The sequence below is a fragment of the Lytechinus variegatus genome, chromosome 4, assembly GCF_018143015.1.
Source record: "Lytechinus variegatus isolate NC3 chromosome 4, Lvar_3.0, whole genome shotgun sequence".
NCBI lineage: Eukaryota > Metazoa > Echinodermata > Echinoidea > Temnopleuroida > Toxopneustidae > Lytechinus > Lytechinus variegatus.
Genome location: NC_054743.1, coordinates 38,385,416 through 38,405,821, shown reverse-complemented (window position 1 = coordinate 38,405,821; position 20,406 = coordinate 38,385,416). Strand labels below are relative to the sequence as shown.

At 35.6% G+C, this 20,406-nt stretch overlaps 1 protein-coding gene across 1 annotated transcript in view; it reads right to left on the bottom strand.

Moving 5' to 3' along the window:
• Nucleotides 1-19,869, bottom strand: part of LOC121414003 (runt-related transcription factor 1-like) — a 55,246-nt gene extending 35,377 nt beyond the window's left edge. The window contains exons 1-2 of the mRNA XM_041607038.1: nucleotides 18,850-19,869; nucleotides 6,637-6,741 (exon numbers count right to left, since the gene is read on the bottom strand). Of these exons, the coding sequence (XP_041462972.1) occupies nucleotides 6,637-6,741; nucleotides 18,850-19,291 (547 nt within the window). The 5' untranslated portion in view covers nucleotides 19,292-19,869. The remainder of the gene's footprint in view (nucleotides 1-6,636; nucleotides 6,742-18,849) is intronic.
• Nucleotides 19,870-20,406: the final 537 nt, after the last annotated feature.

Here is a 20,406-nt window from a genome sequence, read left to right as displayed (position 1 = left end):
CTAGGCCTATCAGATTTATGTTATTACAGTCAGAATTCATAATTGAATTTGAACGCACATAGGACTAAATGAGAAAGGGTGCAACATTTTTAAACTGAGTTTATTTCAAAATGACTACTAGTATTCTGGTCCAAAACATTGAGTAAGAATACACCCCTCTGCCTTCAAAAGCCAAGTATTTAATGTCATGATTTTCTTCTTAACTGATCATGTCAAATTCCGCTCTGAATTGAAATGGTCCTATTCCCCTTGAAATCTGTCATTTAGTCCTGAGAGGACCAATCAATGACCCTCAATAAAACACAGAAGCCTTGGCCTGATACAAGGTCTTGGTCTCGGCACAGGAACTTGATTTGGATAATCTACAGTGAGCAAAACTACTGTGCAGTGAGTAAATGCAAATAAATACAAACATTGTGGTGTTTGATGACGACCAAATGCTGCTCTCAATAATAATTCCAAAGATTGCATTTTGTGTCATGTTTTACAGTGTCTGCTTGACCATTAGCTACTTTCTATTTACATAAAGAATAAATTTATGATTAGAGAAATAGAGGCTAAGCTACTTTCATATAAACCATGATATAGAATGATCTTAAGTTATCTTTTCAATCATGACCAAAACCCAAGAGCATCCTACTTTTTTAAGGAAAAAATCATTTATAACAATGTTTTCTTTTTAATACTACTTTTTAAATGATTATGTAATCATTACACAAATTTCAGGGAAATAACGGATAGTATGGGAATATATGACATTTATAATCAAAAGAATATCATTGGATATCTCTGTGTCTGTGACTGTAACGTTGCACTTTCTGAGGTCTCTGCTTGTATATCATTCCCAAATCCCGGTATTTAGTGATTTTTATTCTTGATAATCCTTTAGAAGGATATGATAACAGACTTCAACAAGGTTATATGGATAGCGAGCCAAGCTTCCTATAGCCTCGCATGTAGGCTAGTAGAGTTTTTTTGTTGCCATTTTCTTCTTTTAATCAGAAATTATTTGAAATGACCAATGTATTGTGAAATAAGATATGATTAGGGACATTCTATTTTAATAGCAATTGGACTCTAGACAGAAGATTTGGCCACTGATTGGAAAATTAAAGCGACTAAATTTAGATATAAAAATGAAACTGGAAACAAGCTAGGACTATATTTTTTGAAGTAGTGCATTGATAGAAAGTTCTTCTGTTTTCTAGCTCTTGATCATTTTATTGGGGAAATTGCGAGGGACATAAATTGCATTTTATGGCTTGTTTTCTATGGCAATTGAATTGAATGGCATACATATATGCTCACAAAGTTTTGATGAAAGATTGATTTGTATTTATAAGTGCTTTGCTGCTTGCTTAGAATGAGCTAATTGGCTTTTAATACTTTCTTTCTCCTCTCCTTTTTAACAAAGGGTAGTTTTGCTTCTCCGATTATGTCAGAATTCTGTGAAAATGGTTTCTATTAATGAATAGGAATTGCCTTCTCATACAAAAGTAATTTGAGCTCTGCTTTGAATGTGTAACTGAAGAGCAACAATAATTCCGGTCAAAATACTAAATGACTAATTCATTGTGATCACGATGGTCCTTTTCTTAAATTGAAGTCCTGTTTAAGTGCAAGTCAAGTGCCAATCAAAATGAGAATTTAGTACTACAAAAGCCACTCTCTGCCATTTCATATTGCTATATCTTGCTCTAATAAAGTCCCTCAAGAATCATAACCTTGGTGCACCGAATAAACAGCTCCATTCAAAGATCATAAATCCAACAACTCTTGGAATATTCATCCACTCAGTGCCCTTTTCCTTTCATTAAAGTACGTTTCAAATTTCAGAGGGTAAACAATAGACACAGGGGCTAGTTTTTTTGGTGCTTCTACAAGTTCTTGACAAATAAAGAACAATCACAGGACAAAATGTCTACACCCTCCTCCCGGCAGCAAGTGGGCCAGCCGGACTGGCTGGCGGGCAGGCGGGCGTACTGGACCCTATCCGATTATTGACAAAGCCCTCCTTTCATGGGGTAGTTATTCCACCTCTTCTTTCTTCCAAGAGCAATTCATGAAAAGTTAACCAAAAGACTTGTTCAAGGAAAGAAAATAACGCCTGGCCATATACATGATGGGGAAATGTTTTTTCGTGGGGCAGCTACAGCTAAGCTAACACGAGGCTGGCTGCCCGACAGGGTGCACAAATCCCCACCCCTTGAGCGTGGTCAAGCCAGCGAAGTTAGCCCCCGATAATTTGTCCCAGGACCTCGGCAACCGATCCATCTCGATGAAAAGCCAAGCAAAACGATCGGCAACCATATCGCGCCCGAGGGGGTCGCGGGCTGTCGTAATCGCAACTTGGGGAATCGTAAAGCTTGCAAACCGCTGTATTGATCGCAGCATCTAAATTCAATTGAACTTGTCGGTAATGCTATTCTGTCTAACCATTACCTGTCTATCTTGTTCCGAGATCTTATAACTCCATTACCATTCTCTCCCCCACCCTTTCATCCTCCCATTTTAACACTAATTTTTGATGTGATAGATTACAAAGTCATTCACCATTACTCTTACTGATCCAAGAATATATTCTGGGGCCCGTTTCATTTAACAAGTTTGGAATAACAGTTGAAAGCTAGCGAAATCCTTCTTTCCGATTGGCCGATGGTAAATGTGTTATATCAATTTTGTATTTATTATTATAACAAGTATCTATGACATGGAACCCTGATCTAAAGAATAAAGAATATACAATATTCGAATTGATTCTGATTCATCCTCACTTTGTTTGAAGTCAATGAGATATTTTTTTTTTTCAAATCTACAGTCTCACTTTTAAGATTTTAAGGATGAATTTCGAGCTTTTCTTCAGGTTTTCACATACTAAACCAATACAAAATAGCATAGAAATTCGCATGGTATGAAAAATGAAGGTTCCTTATCAAAAATTATTTATTCAATGATTTCTCTTTTTTTCTTATAGGCCTATTATCATCATCATTACCTTTCCTTTTTTAGGGGGGGGCAATAAATTTTCATTGTATGGGAGAATGAAAATAAAGGTTCATGCATCTAGCTGAACATTAACAGATCACCATCAAAACACAACACTATGCTTTTGTAACATGATGATAAAAACTTGGGATATCGACCACGGAGGGTGATATTTGATTTTATACACTTCTGATCAGTCCCTTCAGTCCTGCTGATAATATTGCTTTATGCAGAGACAAACTCAACACCTTCTGTGCCATACATCCACCCCCTCCATAGCTCTGATGAAAACCACAATGCCTGACCACCATCGTCTTGTATTCATTTATGGGGTGTTATTTTAGAGAACAAAATAAGCAGTGGGTTGGTTTGCAAGAAAAAAGGGAAAACATTACAGAAAAAAAGCCCTCCCTCGCTGGAAGTGCGACATTTCTCTTGTAACGCTGAACATGTTATCGGCGAGTCCTCTAATTCTGTCAATTCCATGGATGGATTAAGATCGACTCTAGAATAAAATCGGTAAAATCCCCACTGTTATGGATTGATGCAAGGAAAAGTAATATGGGACAGGACCCTACCTTCCCAGCTCCCTAGGAATCATGAGATTTTTTTTTTAGATTCCCAGATGCTTCATTGAATGATGAAGTGACAAGTCCAGCTAAAATTACAAGGACTATTTCAAATTCAAAGAGCCCTAGGTGTTGCAGTAAAAAAAGCTAAGGAGTGAAAAAATATTCTTGAGGAGTGAAAAATACTCTATCTATGGGATGAAAAAAATAATCTTTCGGTGAAACAAATCTGAGGAGTAACAAAAATACTCTTTAATCTTTGGAGTGAAAAAATATTCATAGGAATAAAAAGCGGTTTATAATCATAATTCTAATAAGTATTACATACATGTATAAAGAGAAATTTACTATATCCTTTCTCATCATTATTATCATGACACATCGTTTTTCCATTTTCCTATCGGCCTTCATGATTGAGAATTGAAGACATTAGCATATTGGGGATCCCCTACATGTAGTAATCAGGTTAAAATTTGAACTTTTTTTTCTCTCTTCAAAATCGCACTCAACAAAAGAGTGTCCTTAAAGCAGCAGTTTACACTAAACCTGATAAAAGAGATCCACAACTATGCCCGGAATGTGTGCTATTCCTGGATTGCTTTTGTCGATTAATCTTACGAATTGTAAGTATTCCTATCTTTGTTTGATCAATGGATTCCGAATAGGACAAGAACACCTAATAATAAAGATGACCCATTCATAGGGGCAGTAGCGTCAGTTCCAGGGTCCCTTTAACACAAAGCTTAGCGATCAATCATAGGACTGTTTCTTACGAGCGATCATACACAATCATGAATGCAATCAATAGTAAAAACAGCCAGATGATCAATCACAAAGCCTTGTGATACAGGGACCTGCTATTCGGTATCTGATGACCAATACCTTGATATAATAAAATCTGATATCCAAACAGATCTATATGGCCTGTAAGTGAGTCATAATTCTAGCTGCATGGACAAATTGGAGGACGACAAAGAAATTAAATATTGCTACAAAGAGATAATGAGTGTCAATAAAGCCATTATCTCTCAGTAGTTCTATTAGAGACAGGTATAATCTGTTTTTTTTATAAGTTAAGTTTTGGTTGGAATAAAAGAGAAAATCAATCAGTCAAACTATTTCATCATTGAATAGTATACTCAATGATAGCCACACAAGAAAATGCTTGAACATTGTTTTCTTGCAAAATGCATTCTTTTTACTATCAGCTATAAGTAATTTTTCAATGATGAACAAAATTATAGATTTCCATACAATATTTCCTTTCAACATTCAAAGTAAAATGCTAGCTGCTAACACCCCGGAACTGGAAGTGAATTCAGATTATCAAACCAGTCAGGAAATATTAAATTGCAAAAGCTCTAGTATTAAAAGCAGAAGCACTATTATACATGTACATGGAGCTCAGCTTTGATCCTTTCACCTGGAATTAAAGAATACGCAGCTCATATGAAAAACTATGTATTAATAGTACTGTGATGCACAAATATTGATAGTATATTTTTTTTCTTTCAAGGAGCTGACAGAAGATGAAAGTCATTCCAGTGGTTTCAATATTCTGCTATCCAAAGTCGTAAACACAGTGTTCAAAATCGCAATGCAATGCTTCCCTCCTTATCATATTTTACCATGCAGCCCAAGACCAGAAAGTGAAAGTCGGCTTTCAACAATGTTCGTACAATGAGGGGGTCTTCAGCAAGCTATAAAGGCATTTTATTGATAACAACGCACTGACACATGAGCGAAAGTGAAAGTGATCTCCCTTTAACCTAGTTCTACGAATTCTGAATTTTTCAGTCCAGTTAAAGGCTTTGTTAAGATAAGTAGGGGGCAAAATCTACAGACTTGCTTCTATATTCAGATCATGGAGATCAAAGTTTCAGATCAATCAAGAAGAACTCGGACATCCCCTGCCACTTTCTTTCAAGTCCAACTGCTAAAAAGACTGCTAAAAAGGGACTGTAGTTACGGAGTATTGAAAAGAACTCTGTTGAATATCAGGAAAGTCAGAAATTCCAATTAGAATTTAAAAATCATATCCAATGGTAATCAGCTTCATACATATCTTATGGCCAAGTAATTTGCCTGATACATGTTAATTGCCCTAACACCAAATGATATCCCACAATATTGTTCAAATAAAATAAACAAAATTACGGTTCTAGGCACCATGCCAAGATGAAAGTTATTTCAACTAAAAGAAGACAAGGATGTTTTTATTTTGAAAAACAACCTTTTATTCTTAATGAGGACTGATTTACATAAGTTTAGTTAAAAACAGTCTAAAGCGTATGAAATGCAATCAATTTGGAACAACTGGCAGACTGTAGAGCTAGGAAATGTATGAAGTCTAAAGCGTGGCACAAACTACAAAATCTGTTGCCATCCGACTTTCAAAGGAAATTGTTAAAGCATTTGATATCGACATTCCAACCTTTAAAAATTTCAATATCAGAATTCTGAATGATGTGCATGAATGAATATAAAAATTGGAAATTCAAGTCTTCTTCAAGCCTCCCTGTAGGAAAAGAACCAAATTGAGGTCCACATTGCATCATCATCAGCTAGATCTTGAAGCCGATTTTGGACTTTCCTTGTACTCTGACCACAGGGCTTGCAGCAAAGCAGATTTCTGATTTGAGTGGAGCGCTGCGGCCCAGTGGATTAGTCTTCTGACTTTCAAACAGAGGGTCGTGGGTTTGAATCCAAGCCACGGCATAATTTCCTTCAGCAAGAAATTTATCCACATTGTGCTGCACTCGACCCAGGTGAGGTGAATGGGTACCGGCAAGATTAATTCCTTGTATACATGAGTTCTGAAAGGTAGCGCGAGCTAAAGCCGTGGGAATAATAATAATAACATAGCGCCTCGGAATAGAATATTTCTAGATAGATGGCGCTATATAAATGCCTATTATTATATCATTACTATTCCTAGCATCATGCTAATCTTCAAATAAAATAATCTGAAAAATAATTTTGACAATTTCGGAATATTCACATTTAATGGAAAACGCCATTAGTTTATGAATGGCATTGTTTTGGATTGCGCAATGCTTAAAAGAAATAAAACTAGGCTTACTTCGAGGTTCTCTGGGCCCATCTACGGTGACCTTTATTGCACGGTTGTATGTAGCGATCTGAGGAGGGTTGGTGTAGATGAAGATGGACAGTGTGAAGCTCTTGCCTACAGGAGACAAAAAGAAAAAAATAATTATTGAACATGAACAACATTAAGTTAAGCAAATGGAAAGTTGGCTGAAGTGTTTTTAACTGAAATCATATGGTCTTTCTTTATAGAGACTGATAAAAATTGATTTAAAAGCAGATGAAAACATTTAAATCTAGAAGATGGGATAAAAAAAGAGAAGGAACAGGGGGAAAATGAATAAGCAAAGGAAAAGAACAAGTGAAAATATAAGGAAAGGCTTTGAATTCAAAATCATGATTTGGATTTTTTCTTCATAACAAACATTTTTTATTCTAAGTATTCATTTCAATCTATTTTTGTGAATGGGCTATTGTAATTTACTTTGAAAAAAACATTCTACAGTATATCTAACTGATCTATTAAATAGTAATATAGTTGATCTAAACTCCACAATTTAACATTATTCAAATAAATATTATTTGACCTACTTTTTCATAAATTTATGATTGTGTTAAACCTGAAAATTTGAAAATACAATGTTTTCTGTTGTCAAAGATTCAGAAGTACATGTACATGTATGTAATGTTTCATAAACATGGAACTTCAGTCATTCCAAAAAGAGCAAAATATGTCTTGAGTGGAAATGTCCCATAAAAAATAATTTCCAATTTAGACAGTTTCCCTGAGTAATTCCTCCCCAAAGAGACGAATCAAGTCTGATTTCACAAGCTTGAGAGGCTCGCATGAAAAAAACTGAAATGGAGAATTCTCCTGCGGTGCTATGTTCAAACTGTGCGCACTCCCTAGAGGCGCTAGAAAACCATGCTGCTAAATGCACAAGACTACTCGTGGAAATCAATACTTATGAAACTGTCGGGGAGAGTGTTATTAAAGAAAGATGTGGGATGCTTAAGCCTGGAGTTATTTATTGACACTTACATATAACAATAAGAAAAGGCAAACATAGGATGTGTCTGAAAAAACAGCCAGGTTTGGAAAATAATACAATTATATTTTTCCACGTCTGAACTGCTATACATTGTGTTATCAATTTTCCATCTGCTGTTGCTATGTTTCTCATTGTTCGAGCCTTTGTATAGTTTTATCAAACCACATCATAAGTTAACCACAAAGGCTTCTACATGATTATGAAATCTAATCTGCAGGTACTTTTTTTTATCAAACTCTTATAAAACAATCATTACCTCCCCATGCTATCTCTTACAAAGATATACCAGACTTTGTTTAACCCTTTTAATGCACCACAGTTTATCCTTACAAAAAGTGTTCATAAGAAATTATTACACAAAAAATACTTGATTGTTTCATGCATTACAATACAAATTAAATGAAACTAAAAGAAGGAATGTTCATGGATAGTTTATGTGATACATGTAGTCTGTCATAAACTTGCCATTTATCTGCTCAATACAATATTAATACATTACAATTCACAATTTCACAGTTTTTTTTCAAGCAGACTTACACAAAAGTATTTAAATAGCATTTACTACTTTACATTATGACAAGTTGGTTGTTTGTTGGTAAAAAATTAGAATAATTTCAAAATCACAATTGGTTCCAATTTTTGACGAATTGCAACCTCCAAAGGGTTATACACTATCAGGATCAGGTCTAAGACATGGTTTAAAATGGAACTTCTTTTTCTTTTTAGAAAGCATAGTCCAAATTATCCCGAGAATTTTGCTGGGGGGCGCAAGACAGGAGGACGCTTACAGTCCTAACGAAAGACTGAGTGATTAGTGGTTAACAGGTACTGAACCCTGCCCCAATTCATCAAGATGTGAATAAGTGTACTTCAAACTAAACACATGATAATCTTGTATAGATTGAGTTCAAAGCGGGACAGGTATGGTGTACCGCAATGACACCCCGTGCAGCATGTGTCTGGCAGGTACTTCAACCATGCCGTTCCCGTATCCCTCTCTTGCTTCAAGGAGACATATCGTCAATACATTCGGCTTGCTTCAAACTCCCACTTCCCTGCTTCAACTATCTATGAGGCCGTTCTCATTACGCTTTCTAAAACTAGTTTACTGGAAACCCATTCAGGAGACCAGTTTGGAAGATCGCTTTGCAAGCGTTCCCACTTCATCACACGAAAACGGTTCTCAAAATCACTTCACATAAAGCAATCTTGTTGCTATGGAAACCTTCTCAGTGGGGTGAAACGTTTCGCACGAAATTCAAAACCACAGCATAGGCATTCTACATTTGTTGTGTGGAGTAGCACGCTCAAAATGTGTGAAAATCGCTTCCGGAAGAAGAGTTGTGTCCTCACTTATGCTAAAACCAGTTTAACAAGACAAACCGATCTTGAAAACTACTTCGCGAGGTGGTTTTCTGAACCGGTTTGGAAGATCGCTTCGACCGTTCTCACTACATGTTAAACTAGTTTCCACTAAAGTAGTTTTAGGAAGGTAGTGAGAACTGTGTCTTATACATGAAGATACAACTTGAGACTCATACTTAATAAGAAACTTTCTGACTGATTGTGAAATGTTAATCATAAAGCACCAAAGAATTTGCTGTGCTGTACGATTTTGGAACTTTTCTACTTGCTTGATAACTTTGTTCATAAAATAGATTGGATATTGTAAGCTCTTCGCTGTTCTCTTTTCTCTTGATTTAAGCTGTACCAACCAAAAATGTCCATGTCAGGATCAAATGTAACTAACACCCGACTTTGAACTGAGAGAGTTCTACTTCCACTCTAAACACATTGTTGAAAAGTGGCAATACAAATGTATAAATGGTTGCTGCATTTTTGGCTTTTTTCGCTTCATGGTCCGCCAAAAAGGTCTCCTAAAATCTTTTTAAGCATTCCAGCTTTCCATTGTACCTATTTCCACCTGTGAGTTTCTTTTTTTTTAAATAAAGGCAATGCACACACTTTGCACAAAGTCATTGACTATGACTGATCAAGAAACCATGAAGAAAGGAAGGTCGTTCTTTCTATATAAGATATGGTTTGCTTCAATAAGATAATAGGAAGGCGACTGAATTGTTTGCAGTTCGAGTTTTGTGTTGTGAGAAAAACTGATAAATATTGTTGCTATGACAACAAAGAGTGGGAAAGCACCATGTTTAATTTATATTGGAGGTAATCTGCACGAACAATCGGACTGTCTTTGATGAGTATATTGGTCAATCGAGACACGATTTTAGGTGAAAATTTATGAATGGTCATAATCATAGGTCTGAGGTTTCAGGGAGGGCGATGGTTTACCTGGTTGCTATGGCGATACAATAAGAGGTGTTTGGTGGTATCAGTGGTGTTAGTGGTGGTGGTGGCTTTGATTGGTGGGTGTTTACAAAAACCATGCTTGGCTACTAGTGATGGAAATAATCAACAAACCACACATGATAAACTGATAGGATGTTTTAAACCTTGACAGCATCTCTTCTGTCCCATTGGAAGCCAGTGGTGCTAGACTGTCAATATTGAACGAGATACATAAATAAACATAAGCCTTGTCCTTGAAAATAATACCAATGATCCATAAGCAATAAATCTGTAATATAGATTATAACAGATTTCCCCCCACGCTCTATGACTCCAATTAAATGTGACCTCAATTCATGCAATAGGCAAACTCTTGTTTAGGCCTATATGTCATAAACTTGTGAGTGATAATAAACAGAAACCGACAATTAATAACAAGAAGAGCTTTTGCGGATGTTAGGGGGAAATACCCTGAGTAAGAGATAATACACCAAAGAACATGCAGGATCACTTTATGACATACAGAAAAGTTCAGATTCCAGAATTTCATAAAGCTTGTGTTTTATCCTTCCACCCCTCTGCCCCCCTTCTAAGCAAACACAGAGAAGTCTGTGAGATTTGAGACAGACAATATGAGACATTGAAAGCAAGAAAAATGAACTCCGAAGTAGTCTCTGTAAACAAAGACACAATGCAAGAAAGAGGTCATGCCCTGAGACGTAATCAATAATCTATTCTTTTTTGTGCTGATTCAATGCTGGAGGCACCTGTATATTCCAGGGAAACTCATTCTGATTCCAAAGAACCCGAACACAGCATCGTTATTGATTCAAGGATGTGAAAATAAATGTATTTCTTCTTCGGAACACCCTTCCTGGCAAATTTTCACCCTATTCACCCCAACCCCACAACAATCCCTGAGCAATTTAGCAATTGTATGTGTGCACTGTAACTTGCTCTCTGTGGGTGTATTCTCTTTCTAATTATTCAATAATTCCTCGGTATTCCTTCCAATAAATTCTCATCTTGTTATTAACTCCTGGCAATAAACAAATTGTGTGCAGGAACAGAGGGTGGGGGGGTCATCTTGTCAGTGCTTTTCAACCACTTACTTGTTCTGAGCCAATCAGATACCAGAATTTCATTAGCTTACAACAAGTAGTTAGTGAAAATCACTCACTTTTTGTTTCGTGAAATGCTTCCCTTGTGTGTTTGAAATTCCCAAAGATTGATATTACAGACTCTCTCATTTTTTCAAGAGTCTGTGGATAAGCAAATATTGATCAGGAATCAGGATGATGAAATGTCAATGTTTATTGCTATCCATGACCTTGCTAGAAATATTTTCATAATTTGTTTGAATATTTCATCTTTTTTATACTCAAATGCACTCAAATATTTGATTTGATCAATGATTAAAGTATTTTTTAATGGCATCAGCGATTATTATAAATCAAACTCTATTCAAAATTGAATTAAAATTTACTCTTTCGATACATGTATGCCTTTCCTTTTAACACCATGGCTAGTGTGTTCCTTACTACTGTGGCAATGATGTGTCTGCATGGTTTCATTTTTTTTTTTAAATGTCAACTGTTTATTTTGGCCAAGTTCCTTTGCAAGACCATGGGTCAATGTGTTCCTTACAAATGTACCAGCAATAATTTTGTCAGTTCTATTTCTTCTTGTTTTGTTTTCACTATAAGCAGGTAGTTTGGGCAAGTAAGTGCCTCTCCAATACTGTAAACAGTTATAGCGTATTGCTTATGCCGCAGTCACATTTTCCCTCCAGCCGCCACACGGCGAGTTTAAAACAGCCGTTTGACCTTATTTAAAAGTTAAGTCCACCTCAAAAAAATGTTGATTTGAATCAATAGAGAAAAATCAGACAAGCACAATGCTGAAAATTTCATCAAATCGGATGTAAAATAAGAAAGTTATGACATTTCAAAGTTTCGCTTATTTTCAACAAAATAGTTATATGAACGAGCCAGTTACATCCAAATGAGAGAGTCGATGATGTCACTCACTCACTATTTCTTTTGTTTTTTATTGTTTGAATTATACAATATTTCAATTTTTACGAATTTGACGATTAGGACCTCCTTGCCTGAAGCACAAAATGTTAAAATAATGGAATTCCACGTGTTCAGGGAGGAATGAAACTTCATTTCACATGACAATGACGAGAAATAACAATATTTCATATTTCATATAATAAAATACAAAAGAAATAGTGAGTGATGTCATCAACTCTCTCATTTGGATGTAACTGGCTCGTTCATATAACTATTTTGTTGAAAATAAGCGAAACCTTAAAATGCCATAACTTTCTTATTTTACATCCGATTTTGATGAAATTTTCAGTGTTATGCTTGTTGAATTTTTCTCTTTTTATTCAAATCAAGTTTTTGTTGGGGTAGATTTGTCCTTTAATGCAAACAAGCCATATGTATATAGCTGGTACAAAAAAATAAACTCGGCTGTTTTTGACTCACCGTACAGCGACCGTAGGGGGGGATGTGACTGCACCATTTACTAGCAATGATTTTGTCGGGTTTTCAGGTTTTTCTTTCAACTGTTAACAGTTACATTGCGTCACCTGCTTTGGACATGTCAATTCCTTAAATGAGCTCATTCATTTGACACCCATCAGGATGTAGCCCATTAGCATGTATGTGAATGTCAGCCACAGTAGCGCCCAAGTCTTTCCATGTACCACATATAGTTCAATAGTGCACATACCAATATACTACACATACATCGATCCAAGGCTGGAAGAATCAAAGAGTGCAATGGCAGGCAATGAAGATTTGATCAAAAGACATTTCAATATTATTATCAGGATACAATAAAATTTATCCGCAAGTATAACCGATGGCAATTTCTTGATAAGATTAGAAGTCCATGAAATCAACTTGTGAAATACAAGAATTGTATATAGTCAAGGTGTACATGTATCTACAATATAAGACTATATGTGGAAAGAGGGGAAGGTTGAATGATATATATACTTATTGAAATGAGCGCTCATAAACAATGACACACACTAACCTTGCCAGGTCCTTGGCTCCTGCACAAACGGATAAATTTCATTTATTGAATACGTCAAAGATCAAAGAAAAATTCTGCGTCATTTCTACACTGAACCCATGTCATTGACCCCCCCTCAATGAAACACCCACCGGTATCACTGCTCTCTGTGACCCAATAAATCGTCCTATTCATCCATATTTTCCTCTTAACAAAGGACTTTGTTCATTCTCCCAAGTTATTGAATACGCAACATATCTCTTCCAGAAATTTCATTAGAAACCGAAGGCAGTGCCTAACGGTGCACTGTACTCTGCAAGCATTTCAAAGTCTTTTGTGCACGCCGGATGAGCCCTTTGAATATCGTGTCCGGTTAACTAATTCAACAATCTTTTGATGAAGCTTATTCAAACAACTTGCTTTTTTATATCACAGGCTCCGATGTCCTACAGTGTTACTGTGTCTCCATGGATCACATGGGTTGCTTTATAAATACATGAAGAGGAGTGGGAACAAAGACAAACGCTGAATAATGACAAATTCTGATTCAAAGTTTGCGCAATAAATGAAGGATGCAGGGTGTAGTCAAGCTCATGTAGGATACTGTGACTACAGAGCATGAATGGTTGTGATCAAAAGCCTCAAAAGTTAGTGAACTCCGCCACAAAATGCACTCCTTCATGCTAAATGCTGAAAACAATATTGCAATGTTGGGCAAGCCCAGAGACACAAACTTTATTGAATGTAATATTTTATCACCTAACTTCAAACTTAAATATATCTAATACATGGTAGAAGTTACCATACATGTAGAACATTATGTTCATTATCAAGTGGGTATCACTATCACCCTGGTCCAGTATCACCATGGACCTACTAGCAAAGGTCCATGGTAACACTAACTTTTGAGCATCACAATAGGCCTATAATATAAACCTACAAACTTATACAGCAGTTAACTTGATGTCTTATGGAATGGAGTGATCCTGTCACAGAGCTGAAGAGAACGACAGATTTCAATAGTCAACGGATAAAACAGATCCGTAATGAAGATGGGAAATATTTCCAACATTCATGTACATGTTATTCAAAACTTGTGATACTTCTTTAAGAAATAAACAGGACATGCAAAAAATAATGAATATTAAATAGGATACAGAACAAGAACGTGATAACAAAAAAGCCCCTTTCACTCACATCACTTATCCTTCAAGATCATATACGTTTGCGTTTCCTACATTTTTGATTTCATACTGAGTTGGGGCTCGGTGCTCCGGACTCCCAAGTATGATTCAACAATATTCAAACAAAAAAATCTAAGGGTGTTGGACTTGTTCGTACTTTTAATAAGTCGGCCTAGTGATTCCGGCAATACTGGTGGTAAACTAATTGATCAAATTAACAATTTGCCTATCAAATTATAATGTTAGACTACTCTGCATTAAAAAATTTCCACTTTTCAGGTGTTAAAAATAAAATATTCTTTTTAAAATATTAATTTCATCAAATCTTATTGTGAAATTATTATCAAAGAGACCCCACCCCTAAACCTAATCTCTCTCTCTTTCACGTGAAATACATTCCACGACATTAAGTGTTTCCATCCATATACTGACATGCTGTATATCACTTTCACAAATTGTCAGTCCCACAGTATAGTGTGCTCATCCTTCATAAGATAGCAAACCTGTCATCCTCAATATATGCAGGCAATGAATAGCACAGTCGTCAGCCAAAAGTGAAATTGTCAGGATTTAAAACCCCCCTTTGCAAGTTGCAACTGCCTGAATTCTGCCTGAAGTTTGGCATTGTGAAGTAAGTCGTAAGATCTGTATGACAAAAAAATTGTCTGGTCTACTTAATTAATGTACAAAAATTGATGCTTGCTTGGAATTTCTTTAAAATAGGAATGATTAGATAATTCGATTAATTACCATGTTTATTTAAGAACAATTGGTATATAAATACAAAGTGTATTCATTCAAACATTGACAAATATTACAGCACTGGAAATTATTTGTAAGGAAGTGGCTATTGGCAAAACTATGATGATGATGATGATATGTGGTATAATTCTTCAGCAAACCAACAATTATAATAAACTGCATATATTATTCACAATAATCAAATACATCACAGTATGATAATTTGCTACACTTTTCTGTCTAAAAGGATTTGGGAAATTAACGAATATATTTGTCCCTTCAATCTCTGCTTTATATAGAATACTATTGAGGGTTGGAATTACCCGATATTATTTAGTAATATAATACAGAATACAGTGCTAAGTTTTGTTTTAGTTTCTGTTAAACAATAATAGTGGAAAACTTTCACCACTCGTAGCTGATGTTTCTTGAACACCATGAATATTTCATATTAAAGAAGAAAGAAAATCATGACATTCCTTCACATCATATCAAGAATTTGAAGTGATTTGAATTTACTCAAGGAGATAACACTTAAAATAATGTACACTTTCATAATTTTCTTTTTAATTTCAAATTCCTTGAAAAATATGCAAAATTCTCCAACAGATACAAAAGCCTATTTTGTATGTTTCTTTCACATTATCACATTACATATTTCGGTTTTATACATTGATTGGTCTAGAAATAATTTCTAACTATTTATAATTCTGTATAATTCTGTAACATTGAATAGTTGTTTTTACTTACTTATTTTTCAGTGCAAATTCATGCAAAATGTTAAAATAACATATTTCATATGTTTCCTTGACACAGTTTGGTTTTAATGTACAACATTTAGACTACATGTAGACTCTGCAATAAATTATATCAAACCAAAATAAAATGTATTTTACATGTTTCTGTAGCATTAAATATTTTTTTGTGCGTTTCTTGGTGTAGTGTGAACATACCCAATGAAGATAAAAAGCTCAGGTATAGAGAGAGAGAGAGAGAGTTCACATGGGGGTTAATTAGTGCCAACAGAGATGCAAGGATGAAATGTGAAACATGTTGCTGATGAATAATGCAGTCTGAGCGTTGTTTGTGTCAATGGTATGCACATTCATTGTAGCGTACAAATTCTCAAAGTATTTTGATTTTTAACATGAGCAAGTAACAAAATTTTCAGAGGGGTTGATTCGACAATTAATATCAACATCATTAATTCTTTCAGTTTTCACTCCCAAATAAAATATTCACTTAATGTGGGCCATGGAGTCATTATATTATCTATTTCAAAGTAAATTTTAATATATTTCAAGAGGATATTTATCTATCAAACCATTGTTATTATTAATCAATCACCTTCTATGCAGATATTCTTAGCTGATTCTAAAAGTGAAGCATGTTTATAACATATCACTTTTCTTTTCTATTTTTTCATTGATCAGTGTAACGACAGACTGTAGTTATCTAGGAGGGTTAATTGTATTTGCTGCACATTTCCATTTTAAGCCTTGATAACTAAATAAGGAGGTGAATGGGCATACGCTGTGTCTTTTTTATTAGAAAAAAAATAGAACTTCCTTTTGTCACAAATCTTTTGAAATTTTGCGATAAAAAACCCTCTCCGATTCCTTGAAAACTTAATTATCCAAAAAAAGTGGAATTTCTCACTTCTATCCTTCCTACTTAATACAAAATCTTTATTTCATTTCTGAAAATTCAACCTTAATTTTCCATTCCAAGAATTTGGTTTCTCTTCCTATTCCACTTACATGGAATGGATCCTTCATTTGTCCACTATTATTCGATCTCTACATTCAATAATGTATTCAGTTGGTTCATGTTCTGAATGTCCTTCCTCCATATAGCATAGCCTTTATGGGCAATGAGAAGGTGAGAGCTATTCAATGGCATTAACATTGGACAATTAGTCCCTGGAGCTTTTAAAAGGGGGGTTATCCCTTGTCTGAATTCAATGGAAATCGAAAATTAAAAAAACAAACAAAAAGAGGAACTATTGACTTTCCTAATAACTTTCACTCTGCTCATAAGCACTCTTTAAAAATGGTAAGAATATGCACGCTGTTGGTGGAAATGTGTCTAACCAATAACACTGGTCAGAATTAACAAACATTTGTGTAGATTCTATTATGAATAATGATTTGGTTAACTTTGACCATGGGGGGGGGGCGGCAGAGTCATATTCACCACCACAATGGTTACTTTGACTGATCCGTTCACAAAGTAAAAATGTACATGTATGCGTCGGAGTATGTCTCCTTATAAGCCTACGCAGATTACTCAAACACATTCTTATAATTCAGTACAATGTCACTCAATATGCATTTTTCATTCCTCATATTGGTATGTTTTTTAAAAATCACTTAGTTTACAATAAAGGGAATATTTGTTATCTATACAAGAACGCTGTATAACAAATAAATGAATAGCCTATCGTAAACAATCATAAGCTTGTTTAAATCTTTTAACTACTTATTTCTTCCATTTATTCCTAACAAGCACTGATCATGAAATTAGTGAGAAAATATATGAGCCTGCAATATCTTGTTAAACATTTCAAAATATAACAAAGTGTTCATACGATTTACTTTTATAAATAATTATCTTTATTATTTTTTCAAATGATTCATCAAAATAAGATCTAATAGTCAAAATAGAATGTATAAAGAGTGAATGAGTTGTACTTTCATAATACTTATTTCAAAATTCACATTCTTTGAAAAAATATCGATATTTTAAACAGTTAAAATATAAAGGGCTTTCCTTTTCATTATTTTCTTACTTTACATAGATAAACCTTGAATTCCTGGATTATTGAAACTAACATTCTTGGGCGTAATTACACTACAAAATATATTTTGACAAATATTATCATAAAATACAAACATTAAAATACCTTAGTTTAACTATTACAACATAAATTATAATCCACAAAATATATAGCTGAATGTAGAAGTTGGCAACATTGAATATATGACCATGATACTGTAAGACACCAAAAAGTTTTTATTAAAATGAGGCCAAAGGCAAAGTCTGAAATTTAAATAGAGATCAAAACTGATATCAGTCAGCTATCTAGAAGAAAACGGTGAGTATTGATTTCCAATTTACTCCTTATTCATTTTACTACCAAAATACTTCATGCTTTTCCGAAAGTTTGACTTATATTTATAAGAGAATAAATCATATAGACCGGCGGTGGAAGCGGATCGCCCACAGTCTGCAACCCCGGAACTCCGGGCGGTCTCATTGATACAAATCACGAAGAGACAGGTATTATTAACCAGATCAAATCTCATTCCGTTTCTTGACTGTTCGCAAGATTTCTCGAAATATAAGTCACTTTAATCACTTCCGAAGGTGTTATCAACTCAAAGCACAGATTTTCATGGATCTTTCATTATGTCATTGGGTGGAAAGTAAGGATTTTCAAAGAAGTTATGACGCGTGGGCGAAAATTCGAAGTAGGCCCCCGTTGTATACAATTCGCACAGGGGATATATCGCGGAGCGGTGTACATACAAAAGCTGCATCGCATTGCTCACCAATCTACCCACGCTTTAGTCAAAATCAAAACTCAGTCAATGAATTTACTTTGTTGATCAAATAGTTACGCATACACGCGTAATTATTTCCGGTGATGTTAAACAATAACTTGACAATATCATGAAAATGACTAAAAGGAATTTCAAGGTTATATTCTTTTATTGCTACCGAAAATTCACGATGAAAGAATTTTCGACAAGTGCATGATTCATGCATTGGTATGATGAAGCCATATCAAGCAAACAATTGCGCTCGCAAAGATTCGGGGGGACACCAAGCGAAAAAGCTCGCCTCAGATTTTCAGCGCTCCTCGTCATCAAGCTACACAACGGGTGTACATATGGTCCGAATAATATTAATATCAAATTAATTTTCCCAACTTACCACGGCCAGATCGTCCAACGAAACGCAGGTCATTAAAACGAGCCACTTGGTTCTTCATCACTGCTGTGTTGTTTTTCAATTCGGCGCAGTAGTTTTCATCATTTCCCGCTGCGATCGTCACCATCGTTCCATCCTTGGTTTCCCCCAACGAAACAACTTTGAAAGCCACGGGCAAACTCTTATTGCACCTCCAGTGAGATGGAAGCACGGAGCAGGCAAAGTTAGGGCTCTCCGTCTTCACCAACTCCCCAGGATACTCCGATAAAGCGTCCACAAGAGACCGTTCCCCTCCTTTGAAGACGGATGAGGCCTTATTCCTCTGGCCCCCTTCGGCCATCTTATAATTGTTATGAATGTTGTTCCTCCGTACCGGGTCTTTGCTGGGCTGGTTAGCCAAAGGAGCTGTGGATGACAGGAGATGTTCAACGTCAGTAATATGCATTGATGCGGAGTGGGGTTTTCTACCACGCGAGTGGTTTTGTCGAGATGAAAGGGCGGGAAAAAAATGATTTCAGATTTCTTGTCGGAAACCCTGACTGGGCCAGGCGATGTTGAATAGATACTCAAACCACACCTCTAACCACAAAGCGTTCGTAAATGTTCCACACAAGTTCTGGTAAAAACACCGAGAGATAAAAAAAAAGTTGATCAGGGCCAGCAAGACCTGATCTGGGCGAGTATATTATCAGAACGAAAATATAATATTTGGAACCGAATCGCTCAGTGACATTACAGGCAAATGAAACGTCGATTGTGGTTAAGACTTCATAAGCGTTTAGAAATTAAAGTCAAATGTACGCGAGAAAAAAGTGTAGGGGGTTTATAAACGTCCCCGAACAGTAAATTTGCGTATCAGTAGCAAGTAGCTCGAGTGTCGAAATTGTGATAGTAAATCGAAGTGCGAGTATCCACGTACGTGCATGTGGATATGTGCAAGATCCTTGTTATCAATAAATGACTCACATCAGAGCGAGCGATCCTGATGTGAACGAACTCTGTATCATCGCAGCGGTGAGTTCACTCGGCTCGTTGCATGCATGCGATATGAAATACAACGTGCACGGAACGCACGCTCTATAGTGGGCGGGGTTGTCGCAAGCTCCGCCTCTTCTAGTTCCACGAACCCATGACGTCACACTACAATACCAAGCAGACAAATTTATGAATGACTGTTGTGTGGGAATCAACAACAGAAAGTATATACTCGTAGTAGTATACAGCGACAAAGGCCAAGTAGCACATGGCTCTGCGGTTCTATATCTACGTTATCGAATCAATCTGAATTTGCGTGTCATGTATAGTACGACACGACGAATAGAAAATAGCCCGATCAAGAATATACATTTTCCTAATTTCGTGAAAGGTGGACCAACGTCAGTGTGAATTATGCAAAGTTGTGACGTGACTTTTCATAAATCGAGGAGACCTTCTTCTCAAAATGAGATGAATGATACATATTACTCATCGAAATGATGAAATCAGAAATTAATTTTCACAACCCAAAAAATACACTATATAAATGAGAAAAAAAATAAGTTTGCATTTATACAGTGCATT